We start from the raw sequence: 19,715 nt of genomic DNA, 5'->3' as shown, positions 1-19,715 counted from the left end.
TGCCACGATCTGCAACCTGGAGAACTAGGAAACTGGTGGTATAATTCAGTTTGTGGCAGACAAGGGCTGGGAGCCAAGGGTCCAAAGGCCCAAGAACCAGGAGTTCCGATGTCCAAGGGCAGGAGAGGTTGGACAGCTCAGATGAAGATATGGTGGAGGGGGAGTATATTAATTCACCTCCCTCCGCCTTTTATTCTGTTACGGCCCTCAGTAGATTGAATGATACCGGCCCACATTGGTGAGGGGGGGATATGTTTTACTCATTCTACTGATTCAAATGTGAATCTTTTCTGGAAATACCCTCAAACCACACACAGAAGTGTTTTACCAACTAGCTGGGCATCCCTTAGCCCAGTCAAGTTGACAGATAAATTTAACCATCACACTGGTCAAAAGAAAAGTCCCTGTATACCAGGCCAGATGGCATCTTAGCGACCTAGGGAAGGAGAAAAGATATTCTTCATTCATTAATTTTCTCCTTTGTTCATCTTCCCTGATATATTCACTTCTTGGTTGGTTGAAGGAGAGCAGAGACCCCCATATCCACCTCTATACCCCACGTATGGCCTGGTGCAAGACATTCAACCAATGTTCAGTAAATATTTGTTGAGTGAAATTGAACTGTACCATTGAGCCCACACGCCTCCTCCTCCTGTGGGAGCACTGTGCCAGCACTGGGCCTTTCCATCCTCATGCATCCATGGCTGCTTTGCCACTCAGCCACCACGTTGCTCAGCAGGTTACCATCTGAGGCAGAGTTCATTCCTGTGCTTGCTGTCCCTTGTGTTTCCTTGTTATCACCAGGACATTCTCTCTCCCACTACGGAACAAAGAGACAGTGAGGTGCATGAGCAAATCCCTGGTTTGCACGGAAGCCCTGCTCATTCTTTAATCGGATAAGGAACGAGGGTTATGTGTAGGGGTGTGTGTGTGTGTGTGTGTGTGTGTGTGTGTGTGTGGTGTGTTTTAATTGAAGTGCAACTGAAAGCTCACTGTGGCCCCTACCACTGAATTGGCCCTTCCTTGACAACACAGACAGTTAAGAATATTTTAGGAAGAAGCAATGATCCCTTGTCACTCCTCTACCAGCCTCAGCCCCAATGAACTGCTCAATCTGATGGGGACACAGACTGTGAGAGTTGAAAGTGATCTTGGAAAGCCCAGAACCCAAGGCTCCCTGTGGGAGATGAGGCCTGTGAGCCAGGGAAGAGAGCCTGAGTCTCTCAGGTCGTCAGTCTGATTGGGGATGTCAGAAATTTATATTAAAATCCTTCCTGGCAAGTCCTGGGCGTGGCCCGGAGTAGGCAAGCAGTAGCTCCCACATCATGAGGCCCTAAATCCTGTAGCCTGCCTGTGGTTTGCAGCCAGGCTGGCCTGGATTTGAATCTGGCTCTGTCCTTCTCTGGCTGTGATTTGGGGAAAGCAAACTTCTCCAAGTCTATTTCCACAGCCTGTTTATTGGGCTGGTTAGAGATAATGTGTGAAAGGGCTTTGAAGAGTGCCTGGTGTATCGTGATAGTAACAGTAGAAGCCTACTCTATGCTTCACATCTATTAACTTGTTGAATCTGTGCAGTGCAACAACCTATGACGTAGGTGCTATTCTTGTAACCATGTTTACAGATAAGGAAACTGACATACACAGAGGTTAAGGAACTTGTCTAAGGATAATAAATGAAAGAGCTAGAATTTTCAGAGATTATACATACATAAAAACCCAAATACAGTTTTGTTTTTTTTAAAAAAAATCACAGCATCATTTATAGTAGGGAAAAAGAGAAACAATCCAACTGTCCAATAAAAGGTGAATAAAAAGATCATAACACATCATCTAAATAGACAGTTATAGAATATGATCATAGTAGGTAAAATATATATCTGGACTCTTTTTTTTTAAGATTGGAAAAAAAACACTCCAAAATAGTACTAGTGGTTAAGCTAAGGCGGTGGGGTATGGAAGTGTGTTTTCATTTTTTCTTTCATCTACTTGCCAAATGTTCTATCAGGTAACCATGCTGCGTTCAGCCATTTATTCATTGAATGCTGTTTTCTAGGCTTGTGATGAGCGCCAGCCAGATAACCACACTGCTGGGGTGATGGGTTAGAAGCTCGCAGCAGGAGGTGAGGGAATGTGCTCACGCTGTCCGCCCTGGGACTGGCCTCTCAGGGACAGCCTGGGGGAGTTCATGTGGGCCAATCCTCAGAGCCTTGCAGAGGCCTGAGGTTTCTAGGAGCCACAACTTCCACCTTACCTCTAGGTATGGGGTCGGACATTCCCTCTAGGGGAGCTGTGTTTTGTAATTTTTAAAAGTTACAATATACAGGCTTTACTTTTTTAAAGTAAAATGTTTCATGGGGGGGGGGGTAGATTAAAACAATCGCCAAACATCCTGGAGGAAATGATGAAAAACTTAAAAGAAAAATAATTTCACATTTTCTCTGTCGTTACATTTTCCATTCACCAAGTAAAATCTACTCCTTTTTTTTTTTCCATAAAAGTTCATGGTGGGTATGTTTCTATGAAGACTCATCTCATGCAGCCCACACATAAGATGACACTTTATTCAATCAATCTGTTCTTAGGAACTGTGTAAAAATAATATATGTGGTGAGATTAACAATTTTCTTATTTGAACTCTGAACACCAAAGCTAACAGCTCCCTCCCTCGTCATATGTTTGAAATCCTTTATGTAAAGTTTAAGTGAAATTTTTTATAGTAATAGAGTATATTTTATGTGTCAAGATTTAAATATATCGGTCCCAAATGTTTATTAAAAGAAAATAGGGTTTTTCTTCATGTTCGAAAAGGTTCAAAATATTAATACAAGATTGGGTCTTACTTATAGCGTAAGTCTTATATTATCTACAAATTTCTCCTTTACCCCATTTCCCAATTTTTGCATATGTTGGTAAAAAAAAAAGCATTACCCGCTTTCCATTAATTATGATACCATCAAATCTTATTCTGACTTATAGAGTCATTTGAATTTTATTTTGATAGCCTGCTACTTGTAAGAGTAGAAGGGAGACAATTATGTTACCTAACATTTGAATTAAGTCATACACAATTATCACTCTGGTTTATTTACAAAAAGATACATATCTCTTATTCCTGTCTGACTATACTCACAATGACAACTAATTCAAAGACAAAAATTAAATACTTTTTTTAATACTATGAGGACAAACCCATCACAATATGACAGGGTGTGGTTACTGTTTAACAAATACTTCGTGTGCGTAAAATAAAAAGCTGTTCTATGTCTGGCCTTGAATCAAAATCTAACTTTTCCGTAGTTGATTTTTATAATCTTTTAACTGTTTCTTAAGTGATATGAATTCTCTTGGCTTATGCATTACATAAACATGCTATCCAAAACACTTCTTCTGGTATGTATCAAAGGCCTTAACAATGTTCATTGTTAGATCCAGAAATTTCACCCCTGAAAATAATCCTAAAGAAGCAATTTAAAATGTGGGCAAAGTTATTTCTGGAAAACTTTTCACTGAATTATTTAAAATAGTAAAAATGAAAACAAGCTAAATACTAAGATAGGGGTGATTGAGGAAATTACAGTAATCTAGTTGATAGACTTCTTTTTAAAGCACTTGAGAATGATGAAAGGTAATATTAGAGGAAGGAAGATGATTTTCATGATTTTTATTTAAGTAATTTTTTACTATAAAATAGTTTTTTTGTTCAATTAAAGCAAATTTGAAAAATAAAGAGAATAGAAAGAAGAAATATTATTATAACATTCAGTGGAAAAAGTAGAATACACATTTATACCTACAATATGGTTACAGTTATGTTTTTGTATTTTTAAAGAAGCAGAGCAAAAGCACTGTAAAGTTATTTTACTGGGGTGTCTTCTCTTCTGTTTTTATCAAATTATACCTAATTTATAATGAAAAAATATATTTAAAAAATAAAGTACCACCTTCCTATAGACAAAATCTCTCGTCTGGCTTACAGAGTAGCCTCATGCCCAGTCCCATCCTGTGATTTGTTTGTTAAACACTGATTTTACTGTCAAGTGTGTCTCCCACAGCTACTCTTTAGCCAATAGCTCATGGTATTTGACACATCGAAGGCATTTCTTGTTTTCAAAATGGGTAAACTAAGTCCTAAAACAAATCGGTTATTTAATTTCCCTGAAATAAATTCATAGAATACCTAAAAATGAAAATAGATCCTTGTTCATTTTCTGACTTATGATTTTGTTTAAAAAGTCTAAGTCCCTGCAAGTTGCTGTAACAAAGTTTACGTAAGCCAAGTTGAAGAAATTGAAGCAGGACATGGAACAAAGAGGTTAAACCTAGCACATCCTTAACTGTAGCATTTTTCCATTCTTGGCACCCAGAGGAACCTGTGAAGAGTGGAAATCAAAGGACTACTTCTCGGTGTTGCAAGGTAAGTAGGTATTCTGACTTTACAAGTGAGAAACTGAGGCTGGGAGAGTTGAGCTAACTTGCTCAAGGTCACAGGGGTGGTAACTGACAGAACCCAGATTGATACCCAAAATGACTGTCTACAAAACGAATGGACTCTTTCCCCGCCTGGCAGCACTGCTGTGAAGATCAAATGAGGCAAACAATACAGAAATGCATGCTGGAAATTGGGGCATCAGCCCTCTCTGGGGTTCCTGGATCACCCACTCTTTCTATGCCTCCTCCAAGTATAACAGAGATAATAATTGTAAAGCTTTGTGAAAAAAATAAACAAGAGACTGGTAATATCCTGTTACAATTGTCTTTTTAAAAATGTCTCAGATCTTTTACTGTAGGGAAATTCTGATCTATGAGATGTTGCTTGAAATAAATAGGCCACTGGCCAGAGCTTGGAAATGTTTGCCATATGAAGAAGGTCATTGTTATTTGGCATCTACATGATTGATATTTAATAACAATTAGTAAATTCAACATCCTTTTTTTTTGGGGGGGGTACACCGGTATTTATAGACAATTATGTCCAGAGCCTACATTCTGTTTGCTATTAGATTTATTTCAATTCCAGAGGAACATAGCAGAATAGGGATTCTTTCTAGCTTTTAAAAATTTGCACTTTGCGGGTGGGGGCTGTCATCCTCTTTAGTCTCATGTTCGTAGTAAATGAGAGGTAGTTTGGAGTAATGGGAAGTCAGATTCATTCTATCATTTCCAGTCCTGGCTTTTGGCTGCTCTTTGACAAGTTTCTTACCCTCTCCTAGTGCCCCTCTTCTTACTTTTCTCCTCTGCTCTCCCTAAATGTGGAAATCCCATTTCAACACTATACACCTGGGAAGTGACCTGCTCTCGCTAGTTAACTATTATTAATGTGAATTTATTGGAATTGGTAATACAGCCACATGGTTCAAAACATAAAAGGGGGGATTTAGTGCCATCTTCCTCCCACACATTCTCTCTGGTGTTCCTGTCCCAGTCCCTGGTTTTATTTTGCAAACTCAGAGACTCTGAAGGGCAAACAAAGCAAGATGACTAGATTTAATCTAAATGAAATGGTCTTACTCTAAGGTGATATGCAAGGTGATTATTTGTCCCCTTCATACCCTTCCCATGTTTTCTGAGACTTCAAACAGCGACACTCAACTAAACTACTAAAAATAGTCACATCGCCTTTTCAAGAAATTTTGACTTTGAACTTGCTAATGTGCAAAGGAAATGGTTCAGCCATATCTCTAGAACTTGACTGATAAAAAATTTTCTTTTGTCCCATTTATCATTTTCTTTTAAATTTTTGTCTTTTTCTGCTCTGCATAGAATATAAGGGAAAGATTTGTTTTGGACTGCTTTAAGATTTTTGTATGTTGGGTCAGGCAACGCACACAAGAAATAAAAACTTAACAAAACGTCCTTAATTTCCCTTCAGCTAATTCAATATTTGTAACCCTTCTGACTAAGATTGGTTACCTCTGCATTTATTTATAAAGGGTGTGTTGAGCAAACAAATAGTAGTGTAAAGAGGACAGCCAGGCACACATTTAAGATGTGTGTCTAGTCCTGCGCCTGGCACACGGTAGGTGTGCAGCAATTGCAGTATAATACATAACTTATTAAAGCATGCTTGAAGCACTGCCATAGTAACCAAATATTTCCTGCAAATCTTGAGATTTACAGTGCAAATTAAAAATCATTTTAAAAAACATTCTATAGGAAAAGGGCTCTGAGTGACTTTTTAAATTCCATGACAACTTTGGATTATCCTAATATATGGTAACTATTTTGCAAGAACTGAGGAGCACCACTCCCTTCTCCGGTTATCTGACACTTAAGACTCACTGTGCATGAAGTAGTAATCAAAATCTTAACTCAATTCATTTAGCAAAGTAATGTAATTACAACGATATCCACCCTTGTCAGAAAGGGGTTTAGGCTTAACGACTACACAACAGGCCACACTATGGGTCATGACACACAGGCTAGCGTCTATGGAGGTTGCTGCATTGTTTATCTTGGGTGAGATTTTAATTTTTTCCTGTCCTATTAATAGAAGTAACTAATTAATGCAATTCATTCACTTAGCCCACAAACATTTGTTTAAGAGACTACCAGGCACATAATGGTGTCGATCCAGTTGCCCACCCTCATGGAACTCACAATCCCCGCGAAGATTTACTTTTCAATAATCATCAGGGTTGTGCTTTTATGGCGCTTTACTGCTCCCCTCCGGACCAGGTGCCTGGGTATGACCTCAGGCGGTGGCGGTGGCGGTGGCGGTGGCGGAGCCCGCGCCTGAGATACAGCTCCCCACTGCTGCCCGGGGCAGGGCGGGGTCAGCCGAGCAGCCGCCGTCGCTGCCCCCGCGTGCTCCCTCCGGCGCGGGCTTTAATTTCGCAGCTCCGACCACCGGAAATTAGCCGCCAGCGGAGCGGACCCGGCACCGTGCGGGTGAGCGCGGGGTGGGTTGGGCGCGCCCACCAGCTCAGCCGGGCGCCCGCGGGACGCGCCGCCAGTGCCTTCTCCGCCGGGGGCTCGGCGCTCGCCCACCTCTTCCAAATTTAACCATTACCTAAATCCGAAGGGAAATGAGCAAACCTCTCGGATTGGGTGTCAAGGTATTTTCAGCCTCGTTGGGCGTATTTATCCCGAAGTGTTTCCACAACAAGCTATTTCGGGGACGCGAGGCAGGTTTCGCTCTGCGGACGCCGCGGCCACTCGCCGGGCTCCAGGCCGGCGGCACCGCGGGCGGGTGATTCACGGCCCCGACCCCGGGGCGGCGCAGCCCAAGCAGGCGCTGGGGTTGCGGGGTGGGTGTCCCGAGCCAGATGGGCGGGGAAGCCGCTGGGAGCTGTGCGCTCCCACTCCCGATGCTCCAGTCAATCTGTGTCCTGAATCTGACTTCTCGCTACGGAAGTCTCCCAGGAGCCAAGAATAGTTCGTTTTCTTTCGAGTCATTTCTAGTGTCTGGGCCCTCCGGGTCTCCCCACCCCGCGCCGTCCCACAGAGAAAAAATTGGGAGGGCCGCCGCGGAGGACGGCTGGAAAAGCCGTGCCGGCTGTCTGCCTCCCAACCCTTTGCGCAAAGGAGCGCACACCCCGCCGCCCGATTAGGGGGTGGGGAGCAGGTCTGAGAGGGCTAAGCGAGCTACTCCTTAACGCTCAGGAAGTGAAGCTTGTGGTTTTAGGGGCTGAGCTCGGAAGGAGATTTTTTTTTTTTTTTAAACAAGAGAGCGGTCTGTCCCGAAAGCAACTCTGTTGAAAACTCTCGGAGCGCGGTGCCCGCGCCCTGACCCCGCAGGTAGGTCCGCTGCGCCTGTTCTGAGCCTTTCTCCCTGGCGGGGGCGACTGCGGAAACTGGCGGGCACAGGCACTGCGGGGGCGACCAGAGGACGCTGCCGGGTTCCCACTCGCTGCCCGCCGCTGTGCGGGAGCTCGGAGAGCTCTATCCGCTGGATCCCAGCGCGACTCGCACTGCGGGGCTGGGGATCTGACGCAGGGGACGCGCACCAGGCCGTTTGATGGTTCTGCAGGGCAGCGGGATCCACACTGGAAGGAAACATCTGGTGGAAAGGTGGCAGCGGCTGGGTTCAGGCGGCTGCCCCCTCCGCACCTCCAGCCCCTGCTCTCCCAGGCCCTGACGGTGAACAGAGGCCCTGCGGGCCCGCGTGCTCTGAGAGGGCCGCCCCGCCCCCCGAGGCCGCCAGCTGCTGCGCGAGGTCGCCTTCCCACGCGCTCAGCGCTGGGCTCTACCACCCCCCTCCCACTACATTCCCAGAAACCCGCAGAGCCAGCCAGGATGCAAGAGAGGCGCGGGGCTGTGGCCCGGTTGGGGAGGAGGCCACCCTGCTCGCCTGATCCCGCGCGGTCCCAGCTAGTCTAGACACAGCGCTGGCGCGGACAACTCCTCCCTCCCCGCCCTGACCAAGGAGCCCAGCTCCGCGCCAACACATACTCAAGGTGCAGCAGGGACCTTGGGACATTTTCACCCGTTTTCCTTTCCCGAGTTTCAGGGTCGTTTAAGGAATTTGGTTTTTGCGTTCGGAGTGTCTTAATTTTATGGCCGAAGGGGCGGCTCATGCGGGGCGCAGGGAAAACTGTAGCGGCAGAACTAAGCCCTAGGGCAGCCCAGCCCTCCGAAGCCTGCTGAAGCCCCGACCCTAGGCACCCACACCCCGAGAGGCCCTCTGGAGCTTAGCACGCGGGAAACATTGCTTGGGGCTCCATTACATGTCCCAGCTTTCCTCCCAACCCTGTCCCCACTCCTGTTCCGGGGAAGGGGACACAGTGGGGCGTGGAATGCCTCCCAGGGAACGAATCCCCTAGAACTCGTTTTGAGCCCGGGGCACCAAAGGGCAGATTTAGCCGGTGTCCTGCATCCTGCCCTGGGAGCCGCGCGGCGCCTAGTCTGGCAGTCTAAACCGTGCGAAGCCCAAGGACAAGGCGTCCTGCTCTGGCTCAGGGTCCCCGGCGCCCTTATTTCTTAACTAGCCAACACCACGGAGAGCTGCGGTGCCCCAAGTGCCTGCAGTTCGCAAGTGAACCTGGCCCCCAGCGCCTTCAACGCGGGGTGAAGGCAGATTCATTCTCCCTAGACCTCCTAATCCTCATGGTCCCGCCCCTCCAGAGAGACCCGAGCAGAGCAGGAGGCGCTGCCCCGCCTCCCCGCCAGGCTCAGGTTTCGACCCTGGGATTAGGTAAACTGATTGGGGGGTTAATGAGAGCGGCGTAGCAGGCAGCCAGCTTTCTCCCAGGCCGGCGCCGGAACCCCGGCTCTGTCAACTGACAAGAGCAGCCTGCGCTCTCCCGCGTCCGCTACGCTGTTAGTGCTCCGTGACACCGCGCGTTTCCCAGCCAGCGCGCGCGGATCCAGCTCAACTTCCCCAGGACAAGTGTTTTGGTGAGCAGAGCGGAAAGTGCTTTTTCCCGGGACTAGGTTTCCGAAGTTTGGTCTGAGGTGTCTCGCCCCGGACCCTTGTCTGCTCCCACCGCACCCGCGTCTCCTGGCTAACTTTTTTTCCCCGCGTGGGGCACGAGTATGGGCCGAGCAAGATCACCGAGATGCGAGTTCCTTCCCGGGCCGTGGTCGGTCCTCTGCCACTACCTCCCGCCTCACCTTCTTGTCCCTCTGCTCTCCCGACTTCTTTCTCCGGCTTTTGCGGCCCCAGTCCCTCTGCTGCTGCCCTCGTATCCCGCCCCGCCGCCTGCCTGGTGTTTTCCGCCCCTGCCCCCCTTTCTCTCCAGTCTGTAGCCGGCTCTTGGAGGGCTTGGCTCCTTGCCTCTTCCGGGTCGCGGACCACCGACACATCCCCCGGCCCTAAATTTATCCACGCGTTCCCGATATCTTCCCCAGCCTGAAAGCAGAGCCAGGCAGGCAGTGAGTGGTCGAGTTGAAGTAACTGGCCCGTTGGGACTCTGGCTCTTAGAGTTTGATTGCCGGAGCGAGTTTTTGCTAGGGAAGGGGAGGGGCCGAGGGGCGTGGGCAGGGCAGAAGGAAGAGGCCTGAGCCCAGGCCCTGGTACGGGTTTTACCGCTGAGCTGTGGCGGCGGCGGGAGCGGCGGGCTCGTGCCACCTGTCCGAGTGCCACCTGGTGAGCGTGGCGCAGCGGGGCCAAGCCCCTCCTCCCGCGGGCCTTCCTTGCTCCTCCCCGGCCCGAACTCTCCTCCGCCCCGCTGCCCAGTCCCGGGCTCGGAGCGTGCTGACCCGCGTTTCCACCCGGTTCTCCTCTCGCAGGTCTCCACCTGGCTGAGGCTGAGCAAGAACTCAGGGTAACGGTGGGGTGACGACGGCTCCAGGGACCCTTGGAGCGGAGTGGGGAGCGCGGCCGACCATCATGCCGCGTTCGTTCCTTGTCAAGAGCAAGAAGGCTCACAGTTACCACCAGCCGCGCTCCCCGGGACCCGACTATTCCCTCCGCCTGGAGAATGTACTCGCGCCAGGCGGAGCAGGTGCGGGGCGCGCGGGGGCCGGGATAAGCTACTCCCGGGAACGTAGACTCTGTCCCCCCGCCCCCGCCACACCATCCCCCAGGAACCGGGAAAAGAGGCTCGACGCCCCCTTTGATGCCTGTTTTGTTTCCTACCCTCTGGGTTCCTTCTGGGTTTGTCGCCTAGGTGCCACAGCCTCTCTGCTCGCGCCCTCGGATCACGGGGGGCTGACGGCCAGGTCTGGGAGAGGAGAAAGCCCGGGTGCCACGATTTGGGGGTCGCCACTTCAGAACCAACGGGCCCAAGTAGGCCCAGCCTGAGCCCCTATCCTACCTCCTCTCCGCAGACAGCACCTCGAGCGCAGGCGGAGCGAAGGCGGAGCCCCGGGGCCGTTTGTCCCCCGAGATGCAGCTCACCGAGGCTCCCGACAGAGCCTCTGCGTCCCCCGGCAGCTGTGAGGGCAGCGTCTGCGATCGGAGCTCGGAATTTGCGGACTTCTGGAGGCCTCCGTCGCCCTCTGTGTCTCCAGGTACGGACCGTTTGAGAGCTCTGGGGCCCTGGCGGCAGGGATCCCTCGGTAAGCAATGAACCCGCGCGGCTTTGGGCGCAGAAATGCTAAGTGGATGGCGGAAAGTCTTTCCGAGAGGAGAGAGAGTTTTCATGGGGTAATGGGCCGGGTGGGGAAACATCCGGCTTCTCTGGGACTGTGACAGCCTGCTTTTAGGGTCTGCTGCCCGTATCCGAAGCGGTGGGATCCGGGCTGTTTATCCCTAATTAATTCGTTTGCGCGGAGCAGGAGGGTGAGAGTAAATAAATGAAACTTCTCGACCATCCACAACGTCGACATTTAGTTTTCTGGCCAGAGCTGATTGTTAAGAAAGAGCTGGGATCTCAGAATCCAGACCCCCGAGTTTCAAACGGAGACCTGGACAGTCAGAGAAACGTGTCGTTGCCTTTTAAAATTACGCGGCGTGGGGCCTGACAGAGCTGGGCGCCCAGGTGGAGGGATCTGTGCCGGACGAAAATCTCGGCCTCCCGCTGGGTCTTCGCAAACGCGAATTGAGGGCCTATTTCATTTTTCGTTCTGCCTAGTTGGCCCAGTTTTGGGGACCAGCCGTCTGGTTTCATTTCCAGTCTGCAGTCGAGTTTCGCGAAAATTGAGTGATTGCACTTTGGGTGGGGGCGATCTTGGGTTCGGGAGGGGGGGAGGAGAGCGCAGACCAGCCAGATCTGCCAAGAGTCAGTTATTTCCAGATTGTATTTACTAGTTTTAAAAGACACCCCCAACCCCATCCCGCACTAAGTGCGCTGACTTGGCTAAAGCCATAGCTCCAGCGAGTGTGGCTGTGCACACACCATCCCTCAAGGACTGGGCTCCACCGGCATCTCTCCAAGGGAAACTCGGGGAACAGCCTCTCTCTGAAGCGGCTAGCCTGAACTGGAAGCTACCGTGTATGTGAACAGATTTGTAAATCGGTATGCACTTAGAGAAAGTATATGTTGAGCAAACTGGTTTTAGCAAAATTCCCATGGATTGGGGGTGCAGAAGGCTCGAATTCGGAAAGCTATTCCCCTTACAGTTGGTGGCTAAACCAAACCTTCATTGTAAATAATTCTCTAAGAAATTCGGGTGTTTTGTGTATTTTTTTCTCGTCAAACTATCATGGGAATGAGGAGTATTTGGCAGTCAGTTCAATCCCCAAACCCCCTTCCCGCTGCCCCTTTGCTCCCAGCGCTGGGTGGGTACTTAAAGAATGTTAACGCCTCCCTGTTTTGGTTTTTGGGTTTTTTCTTTTTTTCAGGCAGATACGTCTGGAGGGGCCCGGGCCGCATTTTGGTGGTCCTCTCCCTCCCTCATCGATCCGGGGGAAGAAAAGGGATGGAGTGGGAACACGTAGGGGCCGGAGAGCGCCGGCGCTGGGCGCTGGGCCCTCTGCCCATGAGTGCTGTCCAGGTCCGGAACAGAGGTTGCCTTCCACTCCCTCAAGCTCAGCTCAGAGCATTTATTAAAGCACAGTGTGGCGCGCCTTTGTCTATGGGACCGGCCAGGTGCCCTGGTCCAGCCAGAAAAGACCCTGTTAACGTCGTGCGCTTCCGCCGCCCTGTCACAGAATTTACCTGTCTCGGCTCCCGATGTCATTTTAATTATATTTCCTGCTTTGCCGCTTCCAGTGGCCCTCGAGGCCCCAGGGATCCGGTATGCATTTTACCCTGGGGGCGTCCCAGGCATAGCGCGCTGCGCCTGGCGCATGGAGTGCTCCACAAGTGCTGGGCGACTGGCAGTCCCAAACACGCGACGGGCAGACGCAGCCGGGCGGCGTCCGCCCCTCGGTTTTATGCCTGACCGGACGCCTTCTTGTGTCTCCGCAGCCTCAGAGAAGTCGGTGTGCCCGTCGCTGGACGAAGCTCAGCCCTTCCCCCTGCCCTTCAAGCCCTACTCGTGGAGCGGCTTGGCGGGGTCTGACCTGCGGCACCTGATGCAGAGCTACCGGCCGTGCGCGGCCCTGGAGCGCGGCGCTGGCCTGGGCCTCTTCTGCGAGCGCACCCCGGAGCCAGGTCACCCCGCGGCGCTGTACGGCCCGGAGCGGGCGGCGGGCGGCGCAGGGGCCGGGGCGCCCGGGGGAGGCAGCGCAGGAGGCGGCGCTGCTAGCGGCGGGGGCCTAGGTCTCTACGGCGACTTTGGGCCCGCGGCGGCAGGGTTGTACGAGAGGCCGACGGCTGCGGCGGGCGGGCTGTACCCGGAGCGCAGCCACGGGCTGCACGCGGACAAGGGCGCCGGCGTCAAGGTGGAGTCCGAGCTGCTGTGCACCCGCCTGTTGCTGGGCGGCGGCTCCTACAAGTGCATCAAGTGCAGCAAGGTGAGGCTTCCGCGCTCCCAGCTTGGCCGGCCCAGCGCCCGCGCCCCCGGACCGCGCGGAGCCAGAGCCCGCGCCGGTTGGCACCTCTCAGCGTCCTTCTTCCCGGTCCCATCCGCCTTAGGTGTTCTCCACGCCACACGGGCTCGAGGTGCACGTGCGCAGGTCCCACAGCGGCACGAGACCCTTTGCTTGCGAAATATGCGGCAAGACCTTTGGGCACGCGGTGAGCCTGGAGCAGCACAAAGCCGTGCACTCGCAGGTGAGAGCGGGGCGCACGGCCTCGCGCGGCCCTGCTCAGGGTTACGCATTCAGGGATGTTCTTTGTACAGCACCGGCAGCTCTCCGCCTGACAGCTTTCTCCTTGGTCTTCCTCGACTGCCCCGTCTCTTCCACCATATCCCCTTGCCCAGATGTAGGCGTGCAGGGAAAGCCGGCTCAGGTCTCCAGGCAGCCCTGGAGTTTGGTGTCACATAATTGTGAGACTCCAGTGTGATCCTGATCATTACTTTGGGTTTGAGAAGGGTTTGTATGCACTCTTGCTGCTGATATATCAGATTTATTAGCTCTGTTTCTTTTCCTCAGCTTCTTTTCACTAAATGGCTGTCACTTCATCAGCAATGACCCCTTAAGACTGAAAAAGAGGGATCTCAGCTCACTTAAAGCACCGAGTGGCATATTTATCCTGCTCTTCTTTTGTTCATTCGCTTAAAATATTGCTCCACTTCCAGGTGCTAGGCCCATAAGAATCTTACAACACATCAGGTCCCTGACAGGATGCCCCGAGATTAGTTTAGCTGAGAGACAGGGTAGATAGGCAAATGAGTGTCCAAATAACTATGACAAGAGAATGCTTACTCAGAGACATAGTTACTAAAAAGAATATTCTCCCATCTCCCTCAACACCCACCCTGGCTGGAGGGAGGGGGCATCTCAAGTGACTGAGGTCTAAGCCTCCTGTTGAGGAGGGTGGAGAAGTGTTTGTAAATGGGTGTCAAAAAAGCAGGGTGGGGATACGTTTCTGACATGGGGTGTGGAGGGTTGTGGGTGAAAAGTCATCGGGTAGAAAAAGTGTTAAAGGGGAAGAGGATAAGGGTGGGTAAAGTGGAGGTTGGAAATAATAGGGAGAGAATAATGGGGCAGGCTATTTGGAAGGGGACTATGAAGGAAGGGAGAGCCCTGGATTTGGGGATTTTAGAGTCAGGTTAATGGTGAGGAGAATGGTAGCCTAGATGATTGCAAGAGGAATGCCACATCTTTCCACAGGAACGGAGCTTCGACTGTAAGATCTGTGGCAAGAGCTTTAAGAGGTCATCAACATTATCCACACACCTGCTCATCCACTCAGACACCCGGCCTTACCCCTGTCAATACTGCGGCAAGAGGTTCCATCAGAAGTCAGACATGAAGAAACACACCTTTATCCACACTGGTGAGCTGAGGGCCCTTGGCTTGTAGGAAACACCCAGTGAGGGGTAGGAGGCAGAGAGCATTGTTCTTCCCCCTCAGGCCAATATAATTCACCTTCTCTGTGATATTCTGGCCCCGGAATGAGTGGTGAGTGAGACCTTCCAGATGGAGTTAATCACTGCAGTGTGTTCAAGAAAACAAGAAGACAGATTCTCTTAGATTCATTTATATGCAGGGTTCTCCCCAGAGGGGCCTTGATTTGGGATTGTATCTGAAGAACCACTCAGCATGTCAGCTGCAGGTTCCCTATCCTTGCAAAGGATATTTTCCTCTAGTTTAGCAGCTGCTCCAACTGCTACCTGCTCTGGGTGAAATATGAAGCTCCAGGGTCCTCTCAGAGCCTTGTTCTGAATGTTTACCTAGAGATTGAGGACTTCTCTGGGGCTCCCACCCAGCCTTTTTGGGGAGGGACTTATGTGTGGCATCTTGCTGCAGTTTTAGGAGTCTGAGAGCTTATTCGGATTGAGGAGAGAAAAAAAGCAATGCTAAATATTACTAAGCTCTCTGCTAAGCGTTTTTGAAATGCTTTAGGATCCCACAACAACTCTCCTGAGGTAAAGACTATTCCTTATTACCATTTTAGATGATGAGAAAAGTGAGGCATGACGTGTTAGGTAACCCGCCCCTGGGTCACATTGCTAGCAAGTGGCAGGGCCGGGACTTAAATTCAAGTCTGTCTGACCTCAAGTGTGTATGCACTTGACCACTGTTTATTATATTCTGTTTTTAGAGTCATGGGGGTTGGTAGATATACAGAGCTTCTATTCAGTTATTGCCCTTTCCAAAACATGAGCAAATTCATGCCATAATAATGATAATTCTTTACCTGTTATAGTGTTTTGTAATTTATAAAGTGCTTTCAAGTGTATCACTTCTTTTGATCCTTACTGCCATCCCATAAAGTAAAAGAAGCTGCAGGTACCATCCTAAAACTTCAAGAGATGGAATGATTTACCAAAGGTCAGACTGAGAGCAAATCATGGGAGCATGGAAAGCTCTGTCTTCCAATCCCGGACTCTTTCCCTAACATTTTGATTATGTGTAGGTGGCAGTTTTAATGCCAGGAGCACTCTCTTTAATAGTCAACAAGGCATTTTATACAAGATGAGACTCAGAATTCTGTTTTATTTCAGAATATGAATACTGATTGAAAACAAGTTGCAGTGTATTCCAAACACTTACCGTTGATGTTTATAAATATGCTTGGGCAGGGTAGATGCCCCATCAGAAAACCCAGAAAAATATCCTACTTTAATCATGCCCTCTTGCCTGAAATTTCCATGTAACTCACTCCTTTTGAGTAAAGGTATTCCAGACGCTTATCAAAATGCAACTAAGATCTTGACTGAATGAAACATTAAGCCCTTATCAAACATTTACATTATAGCTAGAATTCGTTTCTCAGATTTGTTTAACCCTAAAGGGGTAGGATAAGTTTTGATGGGTGGTTCCTTATCAAGGAAATCTGAAGACAGACAGAGGTGCAGCAAGCGGGGACAGAAGGTTCCTCAAAAACAAACCATCATTTTGCATTTTTTCCAAGGCCAAGCCCTGCCTGTAATGCAATGCCGAGGCTATTTGGAAGTCCATGCTAGTCACCCAAATGTTAAACAGCTCATGAATTTCTATGTGTTATTTATTAATCTGTGGTGAAGAGTTGCTGGTATATAAAGAATCCCGTGATGAACCTCGTAAAGAGAAAGTAAAATCACGATAGAAAAGGATCAGCTACCTTAAGGAATACTTTGTGGCTCAAATGTGGATTTTTAAAAATAAGACTGAGAAATGTCCATGCTTCAGAGGCATTCTGTTGTCCTTCAAGAGCAAAAAAGACAACAGGCTCACTGGTCCATGCAAACCAACACCCACTTAGAAACTCAGATTTGAAAACTTCCTCTGAAGTGGAACAGAGTCACATGGTTTGAAGAACAGCCGTCACCCCCACCCCAACCTTCTCTGAACATCTGCTTCTAAAGTCAGCGGAGTCCTCCCAGGGTGGATTCAGCTGCCAGCCTGGGGAGGGCACGTGGCCTTTGCTCTATTTCCGTTTAGCAGGAAACGGTTTGAGGCCCTATGGCTGGGAACCCCCACTCAGAAAGTCTCCCTTTCACCTGGGGCACCCATGGCTTCCCGGGACTTGTGTTAGAACACGTCACCCTCCCAGTTGCTTGCAGGCCTTAGACTGTGGTGTAGCCTGCTGCCGCCAAGAGCATGGGGGTCACAGTGGGTCCCCTCTAGCTTCATCACAGACTCACACTTCCTCCCCTCCCCCCTTCCATCCCTGCAGGTGAGAAGCCCCACAAGTGCCAGGTGTGCGGCAAGGCGTTCAGTCAGAGCTCCAACCTCATCACCCACAGCCGCAAGCACACAGGCTTCAAGCCCTTCGGCTGCGACCTGTGTGGGAAGGGATTCCAGAGGAAGGTGGACCTCAGGCGGCACCGGGAGACGCAGCATGGGCTCAAGTGAGCGCCCTGCCAGGCCGCAAGCAGCAGTTACACAACACAGGGAGGCCTGCCTCCCCACTTGCCACCAGCTACTTTGACTTCTCAGGCTCCCCAGTCCAGTCTGCAGATCTCAGGAGGGTGGTTCCCCCTTCACCTTACTTCCTGGAGCTGCCAGAGAGGATAAGTTACCTTTTCAAAGTTCATCCTGGAGTGGGAACCAAATGACTCACTGGGCTTTGGACACACCGGCTGGGCTCCTCTACTCCTGAAGACTCAAAGTCAAGAGGGCATCAGACAGTGGGCCCCACCGTCTTCCCTCTCCCAACCCTGCTCCAGGGACAGGAAGGTCCTTCAGGTTTCTTCCTCCTCCTGCTGACCCACCCCAGACACTTGTGTGGAATAGGAGGAATCACCACTTACAAGGTAGACACATGCTAATGTTTTTATCTAGAATGAAGAATGAGTGTTATTTTTATTTTTTTCCTTCTGGGGAGTCTGTTGACCCCTTTCTGTTGGGTACTGCCTGTAAATCTTGGAGGAATCATTTCTCCCACTTGAAGAGTGGATCAGAAACTGATTTGAGGAAGTCCTTTCGTGCTTTTGAAATTAGAAGATACCCTGTAGAGCCTGCCCCAAGAAGGAGCTGCAGAAAAGTGGACTTGGTGATGAGAGGAGATTAGAGGCCTCCGGAGGCCTGCAAAGGCATCATCAGAGGAGGCAAGCACAGAGCAAGCCTTGGGACAAAATATCCATTAACTCCGCAAATGTTTATTGACCACCGGTTACTATGGCACCAGCCCAATGCTAGGTATTGGGGAGCCAGAGATTAAGGTCAGGGCCTCTGCCTTGCCCTTCAAAAGCTAACGGTCACACTTCCAAATGGCTGGGTCTGTTCTTTCCCTCCAAAGGAATTCCAAGAAGACAAAACAGTCTTGAACCTTCCCTTCTGACCTGTTTGGATTTTATCAAGCGTAAACAAAAAATAGCTGACCAGATACTTCAAAGATTTGTGTGTATATTCAGTTTTTTATTGTTAAGCTGATTTTTAAAGACGTGTAAGCTAGCAGGCAGTGGGAGTGAAGGCTTCAACTCTTGGGCCCTTCATGTGTACCACAGAGAAAAACAACGTGGTACTTTCCTCTGATGAGGTTTGTAAATGTTTTTCAGATCTTCTGGAGTGTGTTATGTTAATGTTTGTTAATACATATTTATTAGAGTGATGTTTTAAGTTAATAAAGTATTAAGACTCTTACATATTGGTTTTTCATTTAGGCAGGGAATTTGTGAAAGACCTTTATTTTAGTCTGTAGGGGGAGTTGGTACAGAAGGAAACTACAGAAGTAAAGCAGATGAGCCAATATCCAGAAGAGAATAAAATTCAAGTCCTCTGGTTTTCATGTGCTTTTTTCTTCTCTTCTGTTCCTCAGAGAGTCTTATTTCTTAACAGAAAATTTAGGTGTATAAAACTAAGCTCCTACCTTGTAGAGTCCCTGATGGTCCCACATGTCCATAGACTCTTTCTTCTGAGAGTTTCAGGCCTTTTTTACAGGTCCAAAGGCTCCCAGATGTATAAAGAAATCACAAGCCTTAGGTCTAGAGATTGAGTCTTAGTCACAGCTCTTAGTCACCAACACATCACGTGACTTGGGTAAATCCTTTGACATGCCTAATACCGGATTCCTTGGCCATAAAATGTAGCTATGGTTTTATCATCCCAATATAACCCTGACTACTTTGATTCTGTGGAGACTGGAGAGGAAAGAAAATATTTGAGATTGGTTTGCTGCCGCACCTAATGCAAGGTACAAATCTAAAGATGTATGAGTGGAAGTAAAATTGGGATCTGAGTTATTTCTGGCTCTATTCCACCTGTGGGAATTTCTTGTGCAAATCAACCCCTTCAGAGAATGAAACCAGAATAAGGTCCTAGCCTAAATCCTGACTATCTGTGCTGTTTCTCACATTTCCCAGCCAGGGTATGCATGGCCCCATGGTGACCACCAGCAGATTGTCCATTTCTATTCAAATCCACTTCACACGTATTGATTGAACACCTAAGATGTGCCTGGCATTGTGCTAAGGGCTGGGATACAGCAGTGAGCACAATATCCAGTGGAGCTTTATTATTTGGTCACTGCTAAATCTTCAGCTCCCAGAACAGTGTCTGGCACACAGTAGAAGATCAATAAATACTTGCTAAGGTGCTAAGTTAATAAGCAGACAATCTCTTGCTTCATCCTGGCTGGCTCTGCTCTCTATAGCACGAAGGGAAGAGAACTTGCTTGAGGGCCTAGGAAAGAAACAACACATAGGACTCTCGCTGAGTTGGTGGGAAAGAGGGGCTTTGACATTGCTTTTCGCCAGTTTCTCCAAATCTCAGTCCTCACTTGGCTGTATTCACTTGGTTTTCAACACCATGTGTTTCCATGTCAGTCTACTCTCATTCGAAATTTAAATTTGTTTGCTCTATAATGCAAATTTAAGATAATTTTCCAGAACTGATGGGTGAAGAGTGGCAGCGTCCAGGAACCTCTTTTGAGAGTCCTGGGAAACAAAGTTCCCAGTGAATAAACATCACAGAA

At 49.2% G+C, this 19,715-nt stretch overlaps 1 protein-coding gene across 3 annotated transcripts; it reads left to right on the top strand.

Annotated features, from left to right (window-relative positions):
- Positions 1 to 7,634: 7,634 nt before the first annotated feature.
- GFI1 (growth factor independent 1 transcriptional repressor) lies at positions 7,635 to 18,407 on the top strand. 3 transcript variants are annotated; one of them, XM_033114167.1, is made up of 7 exons: positions 7,635 to 7,737; positions 10,171 to 10,385; positions 10,711 to 10,893; positions 12,735 to 13,222; positions 13,344 to 13,481; positions 14,486 to 14,651; positions 16,977 to 18,407. In XM_033114167.1, the coding sequence occupies exons 2-7, from the start codon at positions 10,271 to 10,273 to the stop codon at positions 17,153 to 17,155; spliced, it is 1,269 nt and encodes a 422-aa protein (XP_032970058.1). In that variant the 5' UTR covers positions 7,635 to 7,737; positions 10,171 to 10,270; the 3' UTR covers positions 17,156 to 18,407. The 3 variants fall into 3 exon arrangements, with proteins under 3 accessions (XP_032970058.1, XP_032970059.1, XP_032970060.1); XM_033114168.1 differs by lacking the exon at positions 7,635 to 7,737 and adding an exon at positions 7,756 to 9,336; XM_033114169.1 differs by lacking the exon at positions 7,635 to 7,737 and adding an exon at positions 9,886 to 10,027.
- The last annotated feature ends 1,308 nt before the right edge of the window (positions 18,408 to 19,715 follow it).

The sequence above is a fragment of the Rhinolophus ferrumequinum genome, chromosome 9, assembly GCF_004115265.2.
Source record: "Rhinolophus ferrumequinum isolate MPI-CBG mRhiFer1 chromosome 9, mRhiFer1_v1.p, whole genome shotgun sequence".
NCBI classification, from domain to species: Eukaryota; Metazoa; Chordata; class Mammalia; order Chiroptera; family Rhinolophidae; genus Rhinolophus; species Rhinolophus ferrumequinum.
This window is presented reverse-complemented; position numbering and strand designations above follow the sequence as displayed.

Coding starts and splice junctions, on each gene's coding strand:
- GFI1 (XM_033114167.1), top strand. CDS start 10,271: ATGCCGCGTTCGTTCCTTGTCAAGAGCAAGAAGGCTCACAGTTACCAC. Junction 10,894..12,734: donor GTCGCCCTCTGTGTCTCCAG/GTACGGACCGTT, acceptor GTGTCTCCGCAG/CCTCAGAGAAGTCGGTGTGC. Junction 13,223..13,343: donor AGTGCATCAAGTGCAGCAAG/GTGAGGCTTCCG, acceptor CATCCGCCTTAG/GTGTTCTCCACGCCACACGG.